Source organism: Seriola aureovittata, chromosome 14 (genome assembly GCF_021018895.1).
Source record: "Seriola aureovittata isolate HTS-2021-v1 ecotype China chromosome 14, ASM2101889v1, whole genome shotgun sequence".
NCBI lineage: Eukaryota > Metazoa > Chordata > Actinopteri > Carangiformes > Carangidae > Seriola > Seriola aureovittata.
The window spans coordinates 16,958,427-16,978,017 of NC_079377.1; the positions used below are offsets into that span (position 1 = coordinate 16,958,427).

General features: G+C 41.3%; 2 protein-coding genes across 2 annotated transcripts; both read left to right on the top strand.

Moving 5' to 3' along the window:
- Positions 1 to 129: 129 nt before the first annotated feature.
- Positions 130 to 19,296, top strand: actn2b (actinin, alpha 2b). The gene is made up of 21 exons (XM_056396157.1): positions 130 to 430; positions 3,937 to 4,051; positions 4,253 to 4,372; positions 4,498 to 4,584; positions 4,816 to 4,903; positions 5,340 to 5,418; positions 8,348 to 8,429; positions 8,795 to 8,880; positions 9,124 to 9,216; positions 9,524 to 9,754; positions 10,087 to 10,234; positions 10,634 to 10,784; positions 13,078 to 13,186; positions 14,044 to 14,184; positions 14,428 to 14,610; positions 14,944 to 15,078; positions 15,438 to 15,617; positions 15,881 to 16,027; positions 16,998 to 17,063; positions 17,182 to 17,340; positions 17,562 to 19,296. Exons 1-21 carry the CDS (start codon positions 302 to 304, stop codon positions 17,718 to 17,720), a joined length of 2,688 nt encoding a protein of 895 aa, XP_056252132.1. The 5' UTR covers positions 130 to 301; the 3' UTR covers positions 17,721 to 19,296.
- Positions 11,292 to 12,493, top strand: LOC130181755 (uncharacterized). The gene is made up of 3 exons (XM_056396158.1): positions 11,292 to 11,324; positions 11,420 to 11,478; positions 11,600 to 12,493. The coding sequence occupies exons 1-3, from the start codon at positions 11,302 to 11,304 to the stop codon at positions 12,364 to 12,366; spliced, it is 849 nt and encodes a 282-aa protein (XP_056252133.1). The 5' UTR covers positions 11,292 to 11,301; the 3' UTR covers positions 12,367 to 12,493.
- Positions 19,297 to 19,591: the final 295 nt, after the last annotated feature.

Here is a 19,591-nt window from a genome sequence, read left to right on the forward strand (position 1 = left end):
TGTCCTGCTACAGTTTCTGTGTTGGTGGGTGGGTGTGGGTGATGTGAGTGATAGGGATTTGAGGGGGAAGGTATGAAGGCATCACGTGACTGTCCAGTACTAATGATAACGTCGCTTGTTCATCTGTGGCAACCAGGGCCAGACGTCTGTCAGGTCGGGAGGACAAGGGCAAGCGTGCAAGAGTGAGAAAAGGAAGCAGCAGCAGCTCGGAGAAGAGAAAGTCAGGAAACACCCCTCCTCAGTATTACAGTTAAAGGATAACACGCGTTTGTATTTCGGGGGAACAGAAAGGAACGGCAAAATGATGATGACCCAGGTGGAGACCACGGTGCACTATGATAACGGCTACGAGGAGGAATACATGATACAGGAAGATGAGTGGGACCGGGACATGCTGTTGGACCCTGCCTGGGAGCAACAGCAGAGGAAAGTAAGTCAAAGAAAAAACACATGGATCAAAAAAATTAAACTGAATTATATTCAAGCTACATTGATGGTTACAGAGGAAAAAACAATGGCAGAGTTGTGACGCGGAATTACATTAGAAGTTAATTATCAAAGTTGGAAAAAGTTTGTTTTTATTATATTTCATATTTCCATATAAATATGGGCCAGTCATTTTCTTATACAGTATCGCATAACAGTAACTCTGTTGGGCCTAACGTCAAGCCAGCCATAGCGAAGAGGCAGACTTCCGGTTAATATTGTCATAATAAAAACGTTTTCAGGCGCGTTGAACGGATTAAACATAGCAAATTGATCAAATGTGAGTCCTCCCATAGAGGTCATTTTAATAAAACATTTATATTCTATATTCATATACTATAATTGCATCTGTGTGTCGTCAAAAGGGACAAGAAACACTTTGGCTGACCGTTAATAACCGTTAATAACCAACCGTTCTGAGCGTTACTTCCGATGTTGCCAACTCCTCTCGTCAAATCACATGTATTGTTAAAGTAGAAAAACATTCTTCCTGGCACTGACATAGCTTAGACGAGATTGATATGGATACTGGACTGAATTTATTTCATTTTATAGCTATAGTTAGCTGTGTAGCACTCTGACATTTCAACAGGACGAAGCCAGAGTAGTTCAACGACTACACTGTCTCGGGGAATTAATGGGTCCAAGTTTCTGGTGTAGTTTTATTTTGAAGGACAGTATTACTTAACTTCCGATGTGGGTCTAGTTACTTGCCGCAGACTTGACGCACCCGGGGTCCAACCAGGGAGGCTTGACGGACGGATGCGGTGGGTACCAGCTAACAATAGCTCTGCCTTCCAGCGGCTCTACAGACTGATACGCGCGGAATGCGAGCTGTCAACAGATGCTTCTAACACATGATGACGCTCTTGGGATTAGAATGGACGCTACATCTAATTTTAACTTCGGGACCAAAAGGCATTATAGTAGGGTTAATCCAGTGTCCTTGGTGCGGAATTCTTTTGTTTATAGAAACCACGCAGAAATATTGTACCGAGACCAGCTCAACTCAATATAGCATCACCCTCCGACACTGTCAGTTGGTTTTAGGGCTTTAAAAGTTGGCGTGGGCCTTGCACTGCATCTTTTTGCACGACTGGTGGCCATCAGCTCAACGCCTATAACCTCCTGTGGCCCCTGCAGGGATGACAAAACTGTGTATTTTTGGCATCACAAGCCAGCAACACGATAGTCAGCTCCCTGGTCCATATGCACAGCTACTTTTCCAGTGTTTATCTTTTTACTGATTATAATTTGCAGTTGACAAGTGCTCATTGGAGAGTAGTTTGCTTATTCAAGCAGCTGTTCAAAATTATCAGAACTGATAAAGCATCATTGATGGCTGCACACACACATTGGTATAGTGTTTCTTTTTGGCACTGTGGCAGGTGATGAAGTTGCTCTGGGCCCAACCAGCTTATTATGTACCCCCGCTAGACATTAACATTGAGCAGAAGTGTTGCCATGATATTGTTTGCGTCATTAGGGGACACTTTTAGTCACTTTTTTGAAATAATTTCTCTCCAGTAGCTGTAAATATATTATCCAGCTCAAGCCATGGTACAAAGGGCTTATTTCAAATCCTACCAGCAGCTGGGGTAGCTTTCCTTCAGTGGATATTAATGTGACTGTGGTTATGTGGACCTTTTTGAATCTATTACCGACTCAGACAGGTTTATCAAGGAGATTGACCAAGCTTTTAGTGCCTGTTTAGTGCACTTCCAGAGGGCTGTGTTACATTAAGTGAAAGTACACAGTGTTCTGGATAAGTAGTGAATATGCTCATGGAAGTTAAATACGAGTCAACATGAACGAAGAGCAAGAAAAACATTACGATCCATTCACAAGGCTCTGTCTTTTCAACATGTTAAACATTCAGTTCTCATGTTTTTCCATCCTCTTGGACACAGCCTGCCAGCCTATGACCTAGTGAGGCCCCACAGGCAGCGATAGGGTTGGTCCTCGCTGGATGTGATTCATAAATATTTTTAGCTTTAATCGTCACTGGTTAGCACTGCTGGAGAGGGAGGTGGGGGGGCTTGGAAAGTGGGCAGCAGGGTTCTGTCATTGTGGCTGAGTCAAATTTGGAGGACCAGCAGGCCACATTTTTTTAACAAGGAGGGCAGCAGTTCAATGTCACATACACCCCGGGGAAGGCCATTGTGTTCAATGTGATTTTCACTAAAGCCGGTAATATTCTGTTTTTGAACCAGAACCCAGAGGAGAAGCCTGAGTGGCTGGCTGGGCAACCGTGTGCAGCCCTACAGGGTGCAAGGATGTGTAAGAATCAGGGTTGGTAAAAGTAAAAGTGCTAAAATATCTTCCTCTAGTAATGTCACTTTGCTGAATTTATATATCAGCCAATAAAACTACATATAAAATTCACTCATGTGAAAGGACCTATTTGTTTTTGTGACGGTGGAAAGTAAAAGAGCAAAATGGCATCATCAAGTCTAGCATCCACTCAGCTTACATTACAGAACATTTTTTTTTTTGTTTTTTTTTCTTTAAAGTTTAGGGGCTGATTTATGAAAGTAGCTGATTTAAATATTTTTTATTGTGTCAGAACATTTTTGACACTGCGGTAGAACAATTTATTGATCCTTGTGGCATATCCTTAACAAGATTTTAAATGTAAACTTTTTAACTATGCTCCCATCCTGCCTGTCTTCACGCATAGTAAAGGGTGTGACCAGGAATATCAGCATACATGTACTGTGATAAAGCTGTCTCCCTGCAGCTGTAACCAATCACGTTAGAAGTGGCAAAATAGTGACAGAGAGTGACGTGAGGGGAAAACTTGCTCTGCATCCACGTGACATTTTCACTCATGTTGTTGACATGGCGAGACGTTTTGACGTTTTTCCTCCCAGTCTCTTATCGTGAGGCACAGCAGAGCAGTCTAAATTTAACACCTTATATCGTTCGGAATGTGCTCTGTGGTCGGCTCCCTGCTTTCATCCGCAAAGCGCTGAGCGCCCGTGAACTCTGCTGCTGGCTATTGAGAGACTTTATAAAAATAGGAGGCGAAAGACAATGAGCCTGTCTTAACTTGATTTACAGTATTTCAGTGCTGCGCATAAAGCACACATTTGTTCTGGTGCTTGTTAGCTGGGAAACTACAGCAGGAAAAACTGGAAACTTGATACTAAAGGGTCACTGAAGGTTAATCTGAAAATGTAGCACTGGTCCGAGGTTAACAACGATTTGGTATATAGTCCTGAAGTGAAGACCTGCTAAGCTGTTAGCTGCCTCAGTTTGTTTAGGTCTATTGCGGACGGGGATATCATGCTTATAGTTTAATCTATATAATGTAAAGGAGAATTTAAGTGGAGTAAAATTAAAAATTACTTTTAGGACTTCAAACTATGAATTGTGGTGCACCAGTAGAGCTTCATAGAAAATGCAGAAAGAACTGCTGTTGTCATGCATTTGTCCCTTTCCTGTTAGACCTTCACAGCCTGGTGCAACTCCCACCTGAGGAAAGCTGGTACTCAAATCGAAAACATTGAGGAAGACTTCAGGAACGGACTAAAGCTCATGCTGCTTCTGGAAGTTATCTCAGGTTAGATTACTAAAGGAAAATGTTTTCAAGGTTTTCTGTCAATGATTTATTCTTCGTGCTACTACACCAGCAGGATGATGTGCACATTTTATCCACTGTTCACTGTAGTTAATTTTGTGGTTTATTTTGCTTTTAATGTGATATAATTGTATCAGTTAAACCATTTTTTGATAATTGTTTCGCACATATTTATGTTTGCAGGAGAGAGGTTACCCAAGCCAGACAGAGGGAAGATGCGGTTTCATAAGATTGCTAACGTCAACAAAGCACTGGACTTCATCACAAGCAAGGGAGTGAAACTGGTCTCCATTGGAGCTGAAGGTACCAAAAGCCCTCCTGAACCTATGAATATAGTGCACTCCATTAGATGTGGAGTGGAGTGATAATCTGATTTTCTTTTATTCACTCTTGTGCAAACTAATTAGAACGGTTTGTTTGCCTTTCAGAGATTGTGGACGGTAATGTAAAGATGACTCTTGGAATGATCTGGACTATCATCCTCCGCTTCGCCATTCAGGACATTTCTGTGGAAGGTGAGATAATAAGATCCAAAGAATCCAGATCTAGTTCATTTTCTACAGACATTGTGTCAACTGAGTATAGACATGGACAACTGCAAAAGGTAAAGGACAGTATGTAATGGCGTAAAATGCAAATTTGAGAGTGTTAGAGGAAAAAAAACAATCTGTGACTTGTGCAGAATTGCAGCGTGCAATGTAACCACTTCTATGTAACCAATCCCTGTGAGTTCACTCTCTCCACAGAAACATCTGCCAAGGAAGGTCTTCTCCTGTGGTGTCAGAGAAAGACCGCCCCCTACAGGAATGTCAATGTCCAAAACTTCCATGTCAGGTCAGCGATTCACACAATATTAAATGCAGTTTACATGCTGTTTGGTTATAGTGATAGTTTATGTGATTGTAAGTTAAGTTAACATTCTCTACCATCTTGTCATATTCCAAGCCAAGGGATGATAAATCTCAGCACATGTTCCAAAATATTCTTTCCATTTCATTTGGGCAAAATCAATTATTATAACATATTGCAGTAATGTGGAGTTTGTATAGTGAATAAGTTCATCTGATAGTATAATGTTAGAATTAAGTTAGTCCTGTAGTTGATTTGACCAGTTCAAAATATCAAGACTTAAGTTTGGCATCAGCAAAGTGCTGTTGAACCTCAAATGGTAAATGCTGGACCTGGACCCCAGCAACTTAATCTCTGAGTCAAGTTAATAAGCTTCCTCTGAACTGACATGTTGGTTCTCTCTGCTCATCGGCTGGTGAAGCTGGAAGGATGGCCTGGCCTTCTGTGCCCTGATTCATAGACACAGACCCGACCTCCTCGACTACTCTAAGCTCAACAAGGTGTCGTGTGGTTTCACTTGTAACCAGGTTGCTGTGTTTCAGCCCCAAACACTAACACACTGATTTCCATAAAAAAATAACTTCACTTCTGTCACAGTGTGAACTGATGGAAACAAACACACACTGAAATCACAATAATGGCACTTTGTGGTACTTTTTATAACGTTATGTCGTGTTGGGAATCACTGAGGAAAATTAGTCTATATATATTGCTGGAGGTGTATGCCATCTATTTGAATATGATACATTTAGAAATATGTGTCATTTTATAGGACCAGCTCCATATTGTTTACTGTAAATAAACATACAAAATTACTGGAAGCTGTGAAGGAGGCTGTCTATGGGAAGTCCACTTGGTTGTCATAGGCACAAGCTCTGTGCAGTAATGTTTTCTGTGGATAAACAGTGTTTCATTTGGCTAATGGATATAATGCTACTTTAATTTATGGATGTGTTTCTACTTCACAGCAGCGTGCATTCATTTACTCTCACCTCATGCTTCATTACTCTTAACTAAAGCAGTTTACTTGATACACAATTTTCAGCATAATTAGCATGAAAAAGACTGTTGCCTCAGTCCATTTTGTCGTGCACCCCGCTGCTCCCGTCACAACAGTGGGTTTAATGGTGGTGACATGTGACCTCTTGTTTATGACACAGAGTGATAAATATGCAAACCAAGGCTTGACTAGCTTCAGAATATGACAAAAGAATGCGGTTTGACTTTTCTCATCCATTTCAAAGCCAACACAACATGTATTGCATATGGGTGTGTGTGTGTGTGTGTGTATAGTCAGCATTACCTGATCTTTAAGTGTTTCTCAGAGCAAACAAATCCACTGCTCATTTAAATGTTCTGGGTTTAATGGATTTCCAGGACTCTTCAATGTTTGTGTGTGAACAGGTGAGGGCCTCGTTGAGCTGTGCTTCGTATTCACAGAGTTAGAGAGTGCGGCTGACAGCCCTCCCATGTCTGTCAAGAGACAATAATGTACAAGTAACGCAGCCTTTCCCTCCTGGAAGAAGGTGCTGTCTTTGCTAGACAGGAAGGCTGCTCTGTGAATATGTGAGGCTTCACTCTTCCATTGCAAAGTCTGTTTTGGATATAAGACTGCAAGTCATTTTTTTTTTTTTAAGTAAAAAACTGGCGATAGAGATCTTGCCCATAAGGTTTCATAGTGATTTTATCTACTGAGAGCCTAAAGCACATATTGGAGATAAATTGTTTGTGGTCTAAAAACCAGCCAAATGTATTCATGAGAACCTAATGTTCAAATAGGAAAATTTACTTTTACTTTACCTTGGCCCAGTACTGTAAATGTGTAGTAGGGGAACACCATGGCTGGTTTGGGAGAGTGACATTTTCGTTTGTTTTGGAAACAGAAGCGCTCGCTTTTCAGCACACAACTCACTGGCCTGACTTGGAGTTGACCCTGAATAGTCACAGAAACATGAGCCTAGTCCCTGCAGAGCTCAGGCTTAGCTTTTCCTCTGCTATTGTCCACATTATCACATAGTGTTCCCCAGTTAAAGGCTGCCGGCCCTCATAAAAGTCTATGAGATGGTTACTGTGGTATTTCTTAGTCAAATTTCAAGTATCACTATAAGGATGGTGTATATTTCCATCATTAGGAAAGGCTATTCAAGCTAAATATGGGTGATGAGGCACACACACAGGGTACCATATCTATTTCTCTCTGCTGCTTTTCTCTCATTTTTTTCTCCTCATCTTTTTGACGTACATATTCACCCAGTCAGTCACACCTCAGCTTCTCAGTTCTACTCACACTGCCAGGAGACAGTTTCATTGTGTGCCAGGCAGCTGTTGTGTCTGGCTCCAGGTGAGTGTGTTCGTTAAGCTTGCAGTGGTACCGCCTGCTGAACCAGCTCTGGTCAGGGGCACATAAACACACACACACACACACACACACATACACAAAGGCCTTGGGGTATCCTTCTATCCATCCATCCCTCCATCCCTTCATCCATCCCACCACCAATTTACTACCCTATCCATCCATCTGTCTGTCTGTCTGTCTGTCTTGCACTGGATCTGTGAGCAGCTGGCCCTGTCATGTAGTGTGTCACCCCCTTCCTTCATGGAACAGTGTTACAGAGATAGGGACAATAGCAGCAGCATGATAGCATGATCCCTTTACCCCATTGCACTCTCACTGACTGTTCCATCAGCAGGGGAGGGTTCACTGTCAGCTGTTAGCTTAATGCACCACTCCCACACTTGGTTTGTCCTGTCAGAGTCACTTGTGAGAGAAAAGAAAATAACGCTGTATACTCTAGTGAATAATATATTAGTTGATTTTATTTCCTTGCTGAGTAATGTATGATAGTTTATCTTAATAGTTTAGTGGTTCAAGTCATTTATAAAATATGGTGGCAGATTCATGAATTTGAAGATTCACTTGCTTTTGTCGTCATTAGGAAGACCTCACTTTGACATGTCACAGACCCATGGATCAGTTACTTAATTGAATAAAAGAATCAGTAATAGTAATATTCATGAGGTGCAGTCTGTAGTTGATCCTTCAGTTACAGACTAAAAGATCAACTACAACCATAGTTGTCAGATAAAAGCAAAACATGAACAAAAATTGATAAGTGAAAATTATAACAAGTGACTTTCTCATGGAGAGTTGATGATTTCATGCAAATGATCAAACTGCAATAATTATCACATGAAAGGCCTAATGAGCATCCAGCTCAGGAGAGAAATAAAAAAAAGTCTATTCTAAGTTTTGTGTAGAAGCTATATCAAATATAAATTTAAAAACAAGTGCTATTAAATTAATGTGCATGTACAGTCGATGATGAGCGAGTTATAATGTGTCCACCATAGCATGGAGGTCAGCGCGGTGGCATTTTAAGTCCGGCATTGCTGTACAGTGATGTAGAATTGTGTTTCTTTATTTAGGATGATCCTCTGGGGAACCTGAACCTGGCTTTTGACATAGCTGAGAAACACCTGGACATTCCCAAAATGCTGGACGCTGAAGGTAATATTTTATGGAACAAATGACAAATCCGAGTTTTTGAATTAAAATGTTTAACTTTCTCAAATACTTTTCTTTCAAATATGTATTCACAGTATAATTGTTTCTGTATGTGTTAAAATGTTTTGTCTGTTGGAGGTTTACTTTTGCACAGGTCTCCTTCACAGAGATGTAACCAGGGAGCTATATATAGATATATTTCTATACATTAATTATATATCAGAAACCATAATAAATTAAAATTACCCTCAAAGTAGACAGTGGATGTATTTTATCTTCTTATATTCTCCAGAGTAATTTTACACCTATTTTTCACTTTTTTTCCCCCTTTCTGCCACTTTGACCTTTTCTCCCTCTCAATGCCATAGATATCATCAACACCCCCAAGCCTGATGAAAGAGCTATCATGACCTATGTGTCCTGCTTTTACCATGCTTTTGCTGGAGCTGAGCAGGTATAGTCCCCGTACCAATTAGTATTTTCAGATGAGTCAGCAGAGTCCAGTCCATTTGTATTTTGAGAAGAGAGTCAGGTGCAGAACTCTATTGCCAGTTTGATTTTGATGTGTCTTTCTGATCGAAAAAAATGTATTGAGAGAATAATATTATTTAGGTATATTGGAAGGATGAATGGGAACGTAGCCTGCCGTGCTACTTTGCTGATGTAATTACATTATTCTCGTGCCCTGTGCTCTCAGGCAGAGACGGCTGCCAACAGGATCTGTAAGGTGCTCGGTGTAAACCAGGAGAATGAGAAACTTATGGAGGAGTATGAGAGACTGGCCAGTGAGGTAAAGTAAGATTTGCAATTTCATTAAAAAAAATATCCTCTTGTATGATGATGACACTTCGTGAAATGAAACCATTGACTTTTCAAAGCGAAACTAAACTTTATCTGGCCTATACGGAACAAGGACAGACTTAAGTTTAGATTAGAAAATCTTTCTTTCCCACACTAATGAATCCCATTTCTGTGATAAGCTGAGACCCATCTGTTGAAAAACTGAATAATTCATCAGTCTTCCTGACATACTACTATCTTAACATGGAGCTCTCGTTCCTCTCAGCTTATTCCCATGTTGTCCTTGTGTTTCCCAGTTGCTGGAGTGGATCCGCCGCACTACTCCCTGGCTGGAGAACCGGACCCCAGAGAAGACCATGGCAGAGATGCAGCGGAAGCTGGAGGATTTCAGAGACTACAGACGCCAGCACAAGCCCCCCAAGGTGCAGGAGAAGTGCCAGCTGGAAATTAACTTCAACACCCTGCAGACCAAGTTACGCATCAGCAATCGCCCTGCCTATATGCCCTCTGAGGGGAAGATGGTATCTGTAAGTTACGACTCCAGTACTTCCTCCGTTTATAATTCAACAGTTGAAGAAGTGTTTGTGATTGTGTGCACCACTATTAATGTGTCTTATATCACATTCTGCCACATTAGTCTCATGGCAAATGCTTTAGAAGTTCAATCTTACACAGGACTAAGGAGTAACAGGCACTGACATAGTACCAATAGTTGATAGGTGATTTGTTTTGCACTTTTTTTGCAACTTCAACTAATATTTATCGATCAGTTTTTCAAATTTGCCGGGGTGAAATCAATTCTAAACTTCTTAACTAAGTTAATTTAAACTGTGATTTTTCGATTTAATTTTGTTTACAGGACATTGCCAGTGCGTGGCAGGGCCTGGAGCAGGCAGAGAAAGGGTACGAGGAGTGGCTCCTCACAGAGATCCGTCGGCTCGAGAGGCTGGACCACCTGGCAGAAAAGTTTCGCCAAAAAGCCACCAATCATGAGAACTGGGCCAGCGGTCAGTTGTAGTTGTGCAATTAGCTTTTTAACGGTCTGGATGTTTGTTTTCATATCTGTCACTCACTGCTATGTCAGTAGATCTGCATGTTTATCTGTTTATCTTGACATATTAGCTCCTTGTTTATCTAAAGGCATCTGTATTCCTGCCTCTCGGACTGCTTTTCAGTCTTCAAGTGTTTCATTTAACCTTGGGTTTTGTTTAGACTTGTTCCTAATGAGATTTGATTGAGGGTTTTAGTCTGTCCAATACAATCAGCCTATAGTGGACTGTAAAAGGTCATTTTCTCCATCTGCAATGGCCAAATAAGGCCTTTGTTTAGACCTAACCTATTAGTTATCTTGTTGTTCGTTTCTCTTACCTCATCCTTTCGTCTGTTTGCTTATTTGTGACATTCAGGTAAGGAACTGATCCTTTCCCAGAAGGACTATGAAACAGCCACCCTGACAGAAATCAGAGCATTGCTTCGAAAACACGAGGCTTTTGAGAGTGACTTGGCAGCCCACCAGGACAGAGTGGAGCAGATTGCCGCCATTGCACAGGAACTAAAGTACGTACTCCCTATAGCAGATGTTTGCAGTCATGTGTCATGGAGGCCCAGGAGTATGTTTTCACTCCTGCCAAACAAAGCATTTGGGGGTGGTGGTGGTCTTGTTTTCTGTTTCTCTCCTGTAAATATTATTCTAAAAGCCTATTATTCTCATAGCAATAGCACTGCACTCACGTGGGATATGCAGTAGTTCAGTGATCCCATAAACATTCACTCTCTTTATTGAAGAAGAAGAAAGTTGGAACAATATGACCTCACTATCTCTAAACTGTCTTTTACATGCCAGATGATCTTCTTCTTAGCTTGCTCTTGCCTGTCACTAAAGTGTGTCTCAATGCAATGAAACAAGGGTGAAGGGTGTGGTTCACCGGCATGCTCACAATTTCAATCAGCAGTCAACGATGACGCACCTGCCCATCGTTACCTTCTCGGCCTGGGATTGGCCACAGAGTATTTCCTGTTTCATATTTAACCAGTGCTCTGAGGGAGGAAGATATCATTTCAGCTGACAAGCAAAATGGCTGTGTGGTTTCCTACAAGGTATGTGGCAGTTAAAACTATGTTTGTGTGTTCATTTTCTATTTGTGGGTTGTTTGTTTTACTCAAGTTTTTGACCATGCTGTTTTCTTTTACAGTCAGTTGCTCCTCATTGCACTGTTAAGTTGGAATGTCCATTGCTTCCCTGCTAAAAAAGGTAAAGACTCCAATTTCACTATAAATGTGCTAAGATGCTTACAAACTTGAGTGACTTTTAAATGTTATTGCACTTTGTTGGGTCATTAAATTTAACCAAAACATTTTTATTTTTCTGCTAGGCTGGAGCCAGCCTAATCTCTATGAGGGCAGTTTCTCTAACCAGGATATTCCTGCTGGCCTCCATTATCGCTCATCCCAAGCTGCTCCTATTCAGCCTTCCTATGTGAATCAGCCTGCTCTCTCATTCCGCCATGAACCAGTAGATGAGAAAATGTACTCTAGCCCTCAAACCTACCCAGCAAGCTCTGGTCCTACTACACTCTCGTCCAGTGAGGCTTCATGGAACGTGGCTCCTGCTTGGGACCCTGTGGAAGAGTCCACAACTGCTCGTGGTGTGTCTCAGCCCAGACCTGACATTGGCCTTCCTCCTCCTCCACCTTTTTATCAGGCAGGTGAGCTTGAGCGCTATGAAGAGAACTTTGAGCATGGTAATACGGAAAGGGAAACGGAGGAGCTAAACTTTGTGCCCCCACCACCTCCATATGCTGCCCCTGACTATAAATCCATCTCTAACCATGGAACTGGAGAGGGGAAACCAGGACTTGGTTTGATGGGTCTCCCTCCCTTTGAGCTAAAGAGTCTTCCCAACTCTGACAGCCATTTGCAACCAGTACCAGTTGGACCAAGCCAGTACTACCTCTTCTTGACGGGTCAACTTCCTCCTGGCACATATACGAACTACCAGGCAGACTATGAAACTGGAAGAAACTACTGGGATGAAGACCATTATGAGAGATACCACTTCCCTGATGCTCAAAGTCCAGTCATCTCAACTCAGACCCAGGAGGTTCCCAGTTATAGAAGCCGCAAGACTCTCAAGTCTTAAACAAGCCTGAAGGTCTTCAAACAACAAAGCTGAGGAAAATGGCAGCTCTAGTAGCTCCTTCAGTTAACTCATGTGTATTTTGACATCTGTGTTCAAGTTTGAAATAAAATGCAACATGCTAAATTAACCTTTTTGTTCTCTTCTCTGTGGGTTGGTTAGTCTTGGCTTAAGTTTGCCCATGGCTTCAAAATATTCAACTGCAGGGGAAGCTTCAGGTTAAGGATTTGACAAGCTCAAATCCAGTCTGCATCACAGGCTCTGAATTAGTCTTAGCTGTTCAAGAGACTAAATGTAATTGAACTTCCAATGGTCATGGAAGGAAATGCAGCACATGCCCCTGGTAAACTGTTTAGCAGCAACCATGAGCTGGTTGCTTGTCTAAAGGTGTATTGGGGGGGGGGGGGTCTCTTCTCCCCCAAATTCAACTTAAGCCAACTTGCCTATGTACCTGCATTTGCACATTAACTTCTCAGTGTTGACTGCAGAGTTCTCTTAATTTGAGCGGTTTCTTTTCAATATTGCATAGTCAGGCTTTTAACATTGACTCACATTTATCAAAATGGCTGTCTAACTTTATTCTGTTGCTGGATTTCATTCTCTATCCAGTTTGTTTGTTTGGGGAGGAAAAACTCAAATACCTGGGCAGGAAATTGGGCTGTAAAGCTTTTCCACAACTGAAACAAACACCAGGACATGCTTTTGTTTTTTCAGTGAGCTGGACTACCATGATGTGGCTGCTGTGAACCAGCGTTGCCAGAGCATCTGTGACTTGTGGGACAAGCTGGGAACCCTGACTCAGAAGAGGAGAGAGGCACTGGAGGTATGGGCAACATTCAAGGTTGTCTGTGGTTATATATTGGAATGTTTGACTGAAAGCAGATGAATGACATTCATATCCATTTGACCAGCTTAGTGGGTTTTTTTTTTTTTTCATATTGGCTGTTAAAATCCTAAAACTTGAAGGATTCATTTTTCATGTTAGGATAGATTGGTAAGTGCCCACAAGAGTGCGCTAATGTTCCACATTGACCACAATAGAGGCAGAATTAAAGCTGCATCTGCAACCACTTTAAGCAAAATGTCAGTGTAAGCATGTTTAGGTGTCTGTCATTGACATCTGAAGAGTGAAATGACACAACTGATTGATGAGGAGAGATAATTGGATCCCCTCTAAAATCCCTGACCCACATAGGAGGGTAAAATTGGAGTGTGGAGGGGGGATAAAGGAGAAATAGATGTAAGAGTCCTGTCCAGGGAAAGGACTGGCTTAAAGCCCACAGGCCACTTCTTCTGATCCATGCTGGCCATTTCAGACCTGCAAATGTGTGAGGGCCTGGGAAAAGGGCCAAGGATTAAGTCTGAATGACAGGGACAGGGGTCTGTTTTCTGTCTGTCTCCTGCTCCCCACCATCCTCTGCTGAGGGGTGGGAGTCTGTCAGCGACAACCAAGCTGAAGTTGGGGGTTAACAAGGCCATATCAATGTTATTCACCCTGGGATTACTCATCAAAACAGTGAGGGAAGTTTTGTTTTGGGATTTGTATGTGAGATATGAAGATGATGACTCCTCCTCAGTTCAGGTATGTGTCTAATGCTGAGCTATAGGTTGGATATTGGTCAGTTCTTCAGGATTTGAAAACCTACAGAAAATGCATGTCATGTCTTGTAATCCTTTCAGCGGACTGAGAAGCTGCTGGAGACTATTGATCAGCTGTTCCTGGAGTTTGCCAAGAGGTCGGCTCCTTTTAACAACTGGATGGAAGGAGCCATGGAGGATCTGCAGGACATGTTCATTGTGCATACCATTGAAGAAGTCCAGGTAGGCATACAGTTCTCTCAGCACAGTAGACTCAGACTCAGTGTGTGAGATTGTAGTTGCATTTTACAGTATTTGTGTGTTTACTGTTAAGACTGCAGACTGTTGTCTTCATTATAAATATGAGGTGTTTAATGTCGTATAATGCATAATGTTGGTAGATCTGGCCAACCTGCAAAAAACATAATATTATTAACGCTCTTATTAACACTCTAAAATGTCATGGCTTCCTTTTTCCCCTGCCAGAGTCTAATCGCAGCTCATGAGCAGTTCAAAGCTACTCTACCTGAGGCAGATGCAGAGAGACAGGCCATCTTGGGAATCCACAACGAGGTGCAGAAAATTTCCCAGAGCTACGGGATCAAGGCCAACATTATCAACCCTTACAGCACCATTACAACTGAGGAGCTTCTCAACAAGTGGGAAAAGGTAGCTACAGCTTTAAAACTCACATCATACAGACTCTTGTATCAAGGAATAGAGTCATTATGCTGATAGTGGCTGTCTGGCCATATAAAAGCAGTCATTATGAAATATTAGCAAGGAGAGCAGTGTCTATACTCTACTGATAAAGTAAAGGAGAAGTACTGCTCTAATGTTTTATCAGTGAGTTGAAGGACTCGGCACCCAGTAAGGACCTGAAGCATATAATACAAATATATCAGCATAATTCTGTTTAATGTTAACGGCTCCTTTCAGGAGGAGCCAGCTTCCCACAATACCATGTAAGGCCTCTGTTGAGTACATGTGTGTGTTTTCTAGGTGAAGAAGCTGGTCCCTCAGAGGGATGGTGCCCTCCAGGAGGAGATGGCACGCCAGCATGCCCACGAAAGGCTGAGACGGCAGTTTGCTGCCCAGGCTAATCTCATTGGTCCCTGGATACAGGCCAGGATGGAGGTTAGACATACAGGCTTCATAAGCAATTTGACAGTTATCTCCGTCTAATCAAATAAAGACCTAAAATGGAAAATAATTCTATTCAAATGCACTGTGCATAAGGGAAGTACAATGATGGTGACTTTCCTGATAATGATGTTGATAATGAAATAATGCCAAGTAATATGACCGAATATTATTATACACATACAATTTTTCTTTATCAAATGATATAAGTCCTGACAGAATTTACTCTTAGCCACAGGTAAATGACTTCCTGCAGTATCTGTAACAAAACCATTAGATCTTTAGACCAGCGTCTTATGATCTAAATTGGTCCAAAAATTAAGTTGACCTTGTTGCATGTCTTACCCTAACAGGAAATTGGGCGCTGCTCCATGGACATAGGAGGCACCCTGGAGGACCAGATGACCCAGCTGAAGCAATGTGAGCACGTCATTGTCGCTTACAAGCCCAACGTCGACAAGTTGGAGGGAGACCACCAGCTAATCCAAGAGTCCCTGGTGTTTGATAACAAACACACCAACTACACTATGGAGGTACTGGGCAGTGGCAAACAGTGTTACAAATATATGCATACATGGGGACATGAACAGTAGGTGCATGTACAGTTAGTATTTTCAAACACTCACTCAACACATACACACTCACTCACTGCAGCTCTGCATGGATACTGAAATTCACGAATATGTAAATACATATACAAATATACATTTACCATAGATATCCAGTCATTATTCATTAAACTGGTCAACGTGTGTCTTCTCTGTTTGAACATGTCTGCTCTGTACCATATCAACAGCACATCCGTGTCGGGTGGGAGCTGCTCCTCACAACCATCGCCCGAACCATCAATGAGATCGAGACCCAGATCCTGACCCGGGATGCCAAGGGCATCAGCCAGCAACAGATGAATGAGTTCAGATCCTCTTTCACCCACTTTGACCGGGTACGGCTCTCTACCATTTCACATTGTGACATTGTCCATTTGAGTGACTGACCTAAAGCAATCTGAGCGATTCAGAGACAGAGCAGGGGGTAGACACGTATTTATAGATAGTCCTATAACTCTGAGCACAGTGACCCAAACGTCCTCCATGGTGTTTGTTTGCATGCAAGAGGCTGAATTCTTGCCAGGCCCAGGAGCAGCGTTCAGCATCTGACCCTATATTTGACCTAAAGTGATGCCCGGGGGAGAGGGTAGATGACAGAACATTTCTCCCTTGGCTATTACAAATTGCCATGAATAATCCATTATACACAGTCATCACTATTGTACTGTGGAATGTTAAGTCATATTTAGGTGTTTTTTATGCATTTTTGAGCAAGATCCTTGCAGTTTTGATGGAAGTGTAACAACTGATGGCTTATCTAAGTATGCTGTTTCATTTATTCAGGCGACATCTGTAGGAATTTCACAGACTGTCTCACCTTGCCAGTGTAACAGCGTGGATAATACACCAAACAAATAGAAATTGCAGCACAAAATTGGCAAACTATTGCTGAGTAGCGATGTCCCAGATAAGAAACATTTTGTCTGTGTATACAGCCTCCATGTGTACAGATGTGCTGTCTTCATCCAAGCATATGAGCAATGTTACAATTGCTTCTTCCCTGAGTTTTTAAGTTCTCATTTATCATGGAATTTTCCCAATCTTCAGTGCCTTATCACAAAAGCCAAGAGCTTATGTGCTTAAAGTTGAAAGCATTCCTCCTCTGTGATATTTATTATTATGCAGAACATCTATCTGTCAGTGTCAAATTTGGAAAAAGTTAAAGACTGTGCATGTTGAATACAACTTTTTCATTTAGTTTTACAATATTGCTCTGTTTTGCTTCATTTTCTGTGATCTCCCCTTGACTCTACTTTCCTCTTTGTTTCCTGTGTTGTGAACCTGACATTTGGCCTCCAACTGTAGAAAAAGAACGGAGCGATGGACACTGATGACTTCAGAGCTTGCCTCATCTCTATGGGATACGACTTGGTAAGGTGTTTCAACTGTGGGTGGGTGGATGGGGCTATGTTATCAGTTGCTTCTGTTTGCTGTATTCTACACATATACTGTTCATCCTCTTCACATTCTCCATCCATGCCTTTCTCAGGGAGAGGTGGAGTTCGCCCGTATAATGATGCTGGTGGACCCCAATACTACTGGAGTTGTCTCCTTCCAGTCTTTCATTGACTTTATGACCAGAGAGACAGCTGATACAGACACTGCCGAGCAGGTTGTGGCATCCTTCCGGATCCTGGCAGCTGATAAGGTATGTGTGTGTGTTTGTGTTAGCGTGGCTTACCGGCACATGGGCAGATATTCTTAGCCAACACTAATCTATTCTATTCCAGTCATTATTTCCAAGAATTTGCCATGCTAAGATGATTTATGATCTACCATTTTGTTCATGAGCTAAAAATAGAAAGTTGGTATTAGCGTGAATCTTCCTGTAAAACATGCCTGAAACACATCCTCTTTCCACCACCACAGCCCTACATACTAGTGGAGGAGCTAAGGAGAGAGCTTCCTCCAGAACAAGCAGAGTATTGCATCATGAGGATGCCGCCTTACGCCGGCCAAGGAGCACCACCAGGGGCACTGGACTACACCGCCTTCTCCACCGCGCTCTATGGAGAGAGCGACCTTTAACTAACTAGAAAACTAGAAAACCTTTAAACTACTGACCGTTTACCTAACCACCCCCTCCATGCCTCCCCTCCATCTCTTGATGAATTTAAGGAATCTATAAAAAAGTTGGATCAAATATGTTGAATGAAATGTGTTTGTGACCATACCGAGTTTTTGCTGATTAGTTTTCTGATGCATTCGATTGTCTACAAGCTTGCCGAGCATTGTCATGTGTCTCAGTGCTCTTCTTATGTCCTCTTGGATAAAACACGCCCCCTAAACCAATAGAAACTGCCAAGTTCAAATTATATTTTGAGAAACAATGCATTGTACATTTTACCGTGTGTGTTTTGGTATTTGTGCAGAAAGTAGAGTTCTGTGATTATGGTGAAACTAAATTCGCACAACCAAAAATGCAGATCACTTGGTAATGCTCCTACAGCAACAGGATCATGGCTTTTCAGTAGTTTATCATTTGAAGAAATGAGACATAAAAATCCTGTTTCATCTAGCCCCGTCATGTATTGTTTTCATATTTCCGCACAGTGCCTTTGTTTTGGGAATGCAATCTCCTGATAAGGCATTTTGAGATACTTAAAGTGAATTACAGTTTGTAAAAGCAATTTCAAACCAACTGCCATCCAACAATAAACACAGTGGGAAATGGGTTCCCAAAGGGCTAAAAATACATAGCACTAACAGAGGAAAAGTGGGAAACCACATGAATACAAAAGTAAATGTTTACAATTGTTCAGTGCAGAAAACACAGGAGACTAAATGTGCGGTTTTCATGAGTAACATGTTTTAAGTTAAAACATTTTTCTGGCAGCAGCAAACATGTTAACGGTTACATGTGCCTAGAAAATACTACAATAAATACACAAAAATAAATACACAAATAAGCATCAAGTGATTTCCCAATTTTCCTTTGACACATTTTAAGGCCTATTGTTAGTAGAAATATACATCAATTTATCCACTTTTGTCCATATTAAAAGCTGTTTGGCGACATGTTACCTTTCACTGTACTCATGTTGTATGCTGTAAAAATTAAGAAATTGTAGTTAAATACTACTACTACTATAAATGTCATTCATACAGCAAATAGACCTGACTTGATACTAACTCTATGCTAATAACATTCTGCTACAACAATCTTTATGTAATGCTCTGAATGAATTAAAATGATAGCATTCTGTGTTTGTGATTTCACACTCATGTAAGTGAGCTGAAGTATTGTGGAAGTGATCAAAATAATGAAATTTACCATTTCACACAAACTGAACCCAAGGCTCTATATTATATTTAGATGCAAGCAATGCCCTTTAAAAGAAAAGTTTATTTTGTTCTCTAACTGATGAACATTGCTTCAGAAACTACTGAGCTCTGTAGGTCCAAGAGGTGTTCTCATTTTTGGTGAAGAATATGTTATATTTTGGCAGGAAAATAAAGATACTCAGGCTGTACTGACACCTTAAAGAAAATTACTTTCTCTGTTATGAACAAATTCAGTCAATTGAACTTTGTACCTGAGGGAAATGGATTAATTAAATAAACTGTTTGTGCTTAATTCAAACATTTATTTCAACTTGATAAATCAATGCTTGTACTATGTCTTTCATTTGCAATTTCCCACCACATTGCAAAATGTTTTACAGCCATAATTTACATTTAAACAAAAGCCTTGTCGCCCAAATTCACAAGACTGGACCCTGCAGTCTAAATCAAAGACTTGTTTATATTAGTGGTTGCAAAAATAACATGAGGCCTGTATTTTCATTTATGATCATGCATCTATATGCCAAATTCCTATCTGTATGACATTATAATTAACATCCACATGGTAAAAAGATTACAGTTGTGGGCTTGAACAGGTGCCAGTTCAATAGACA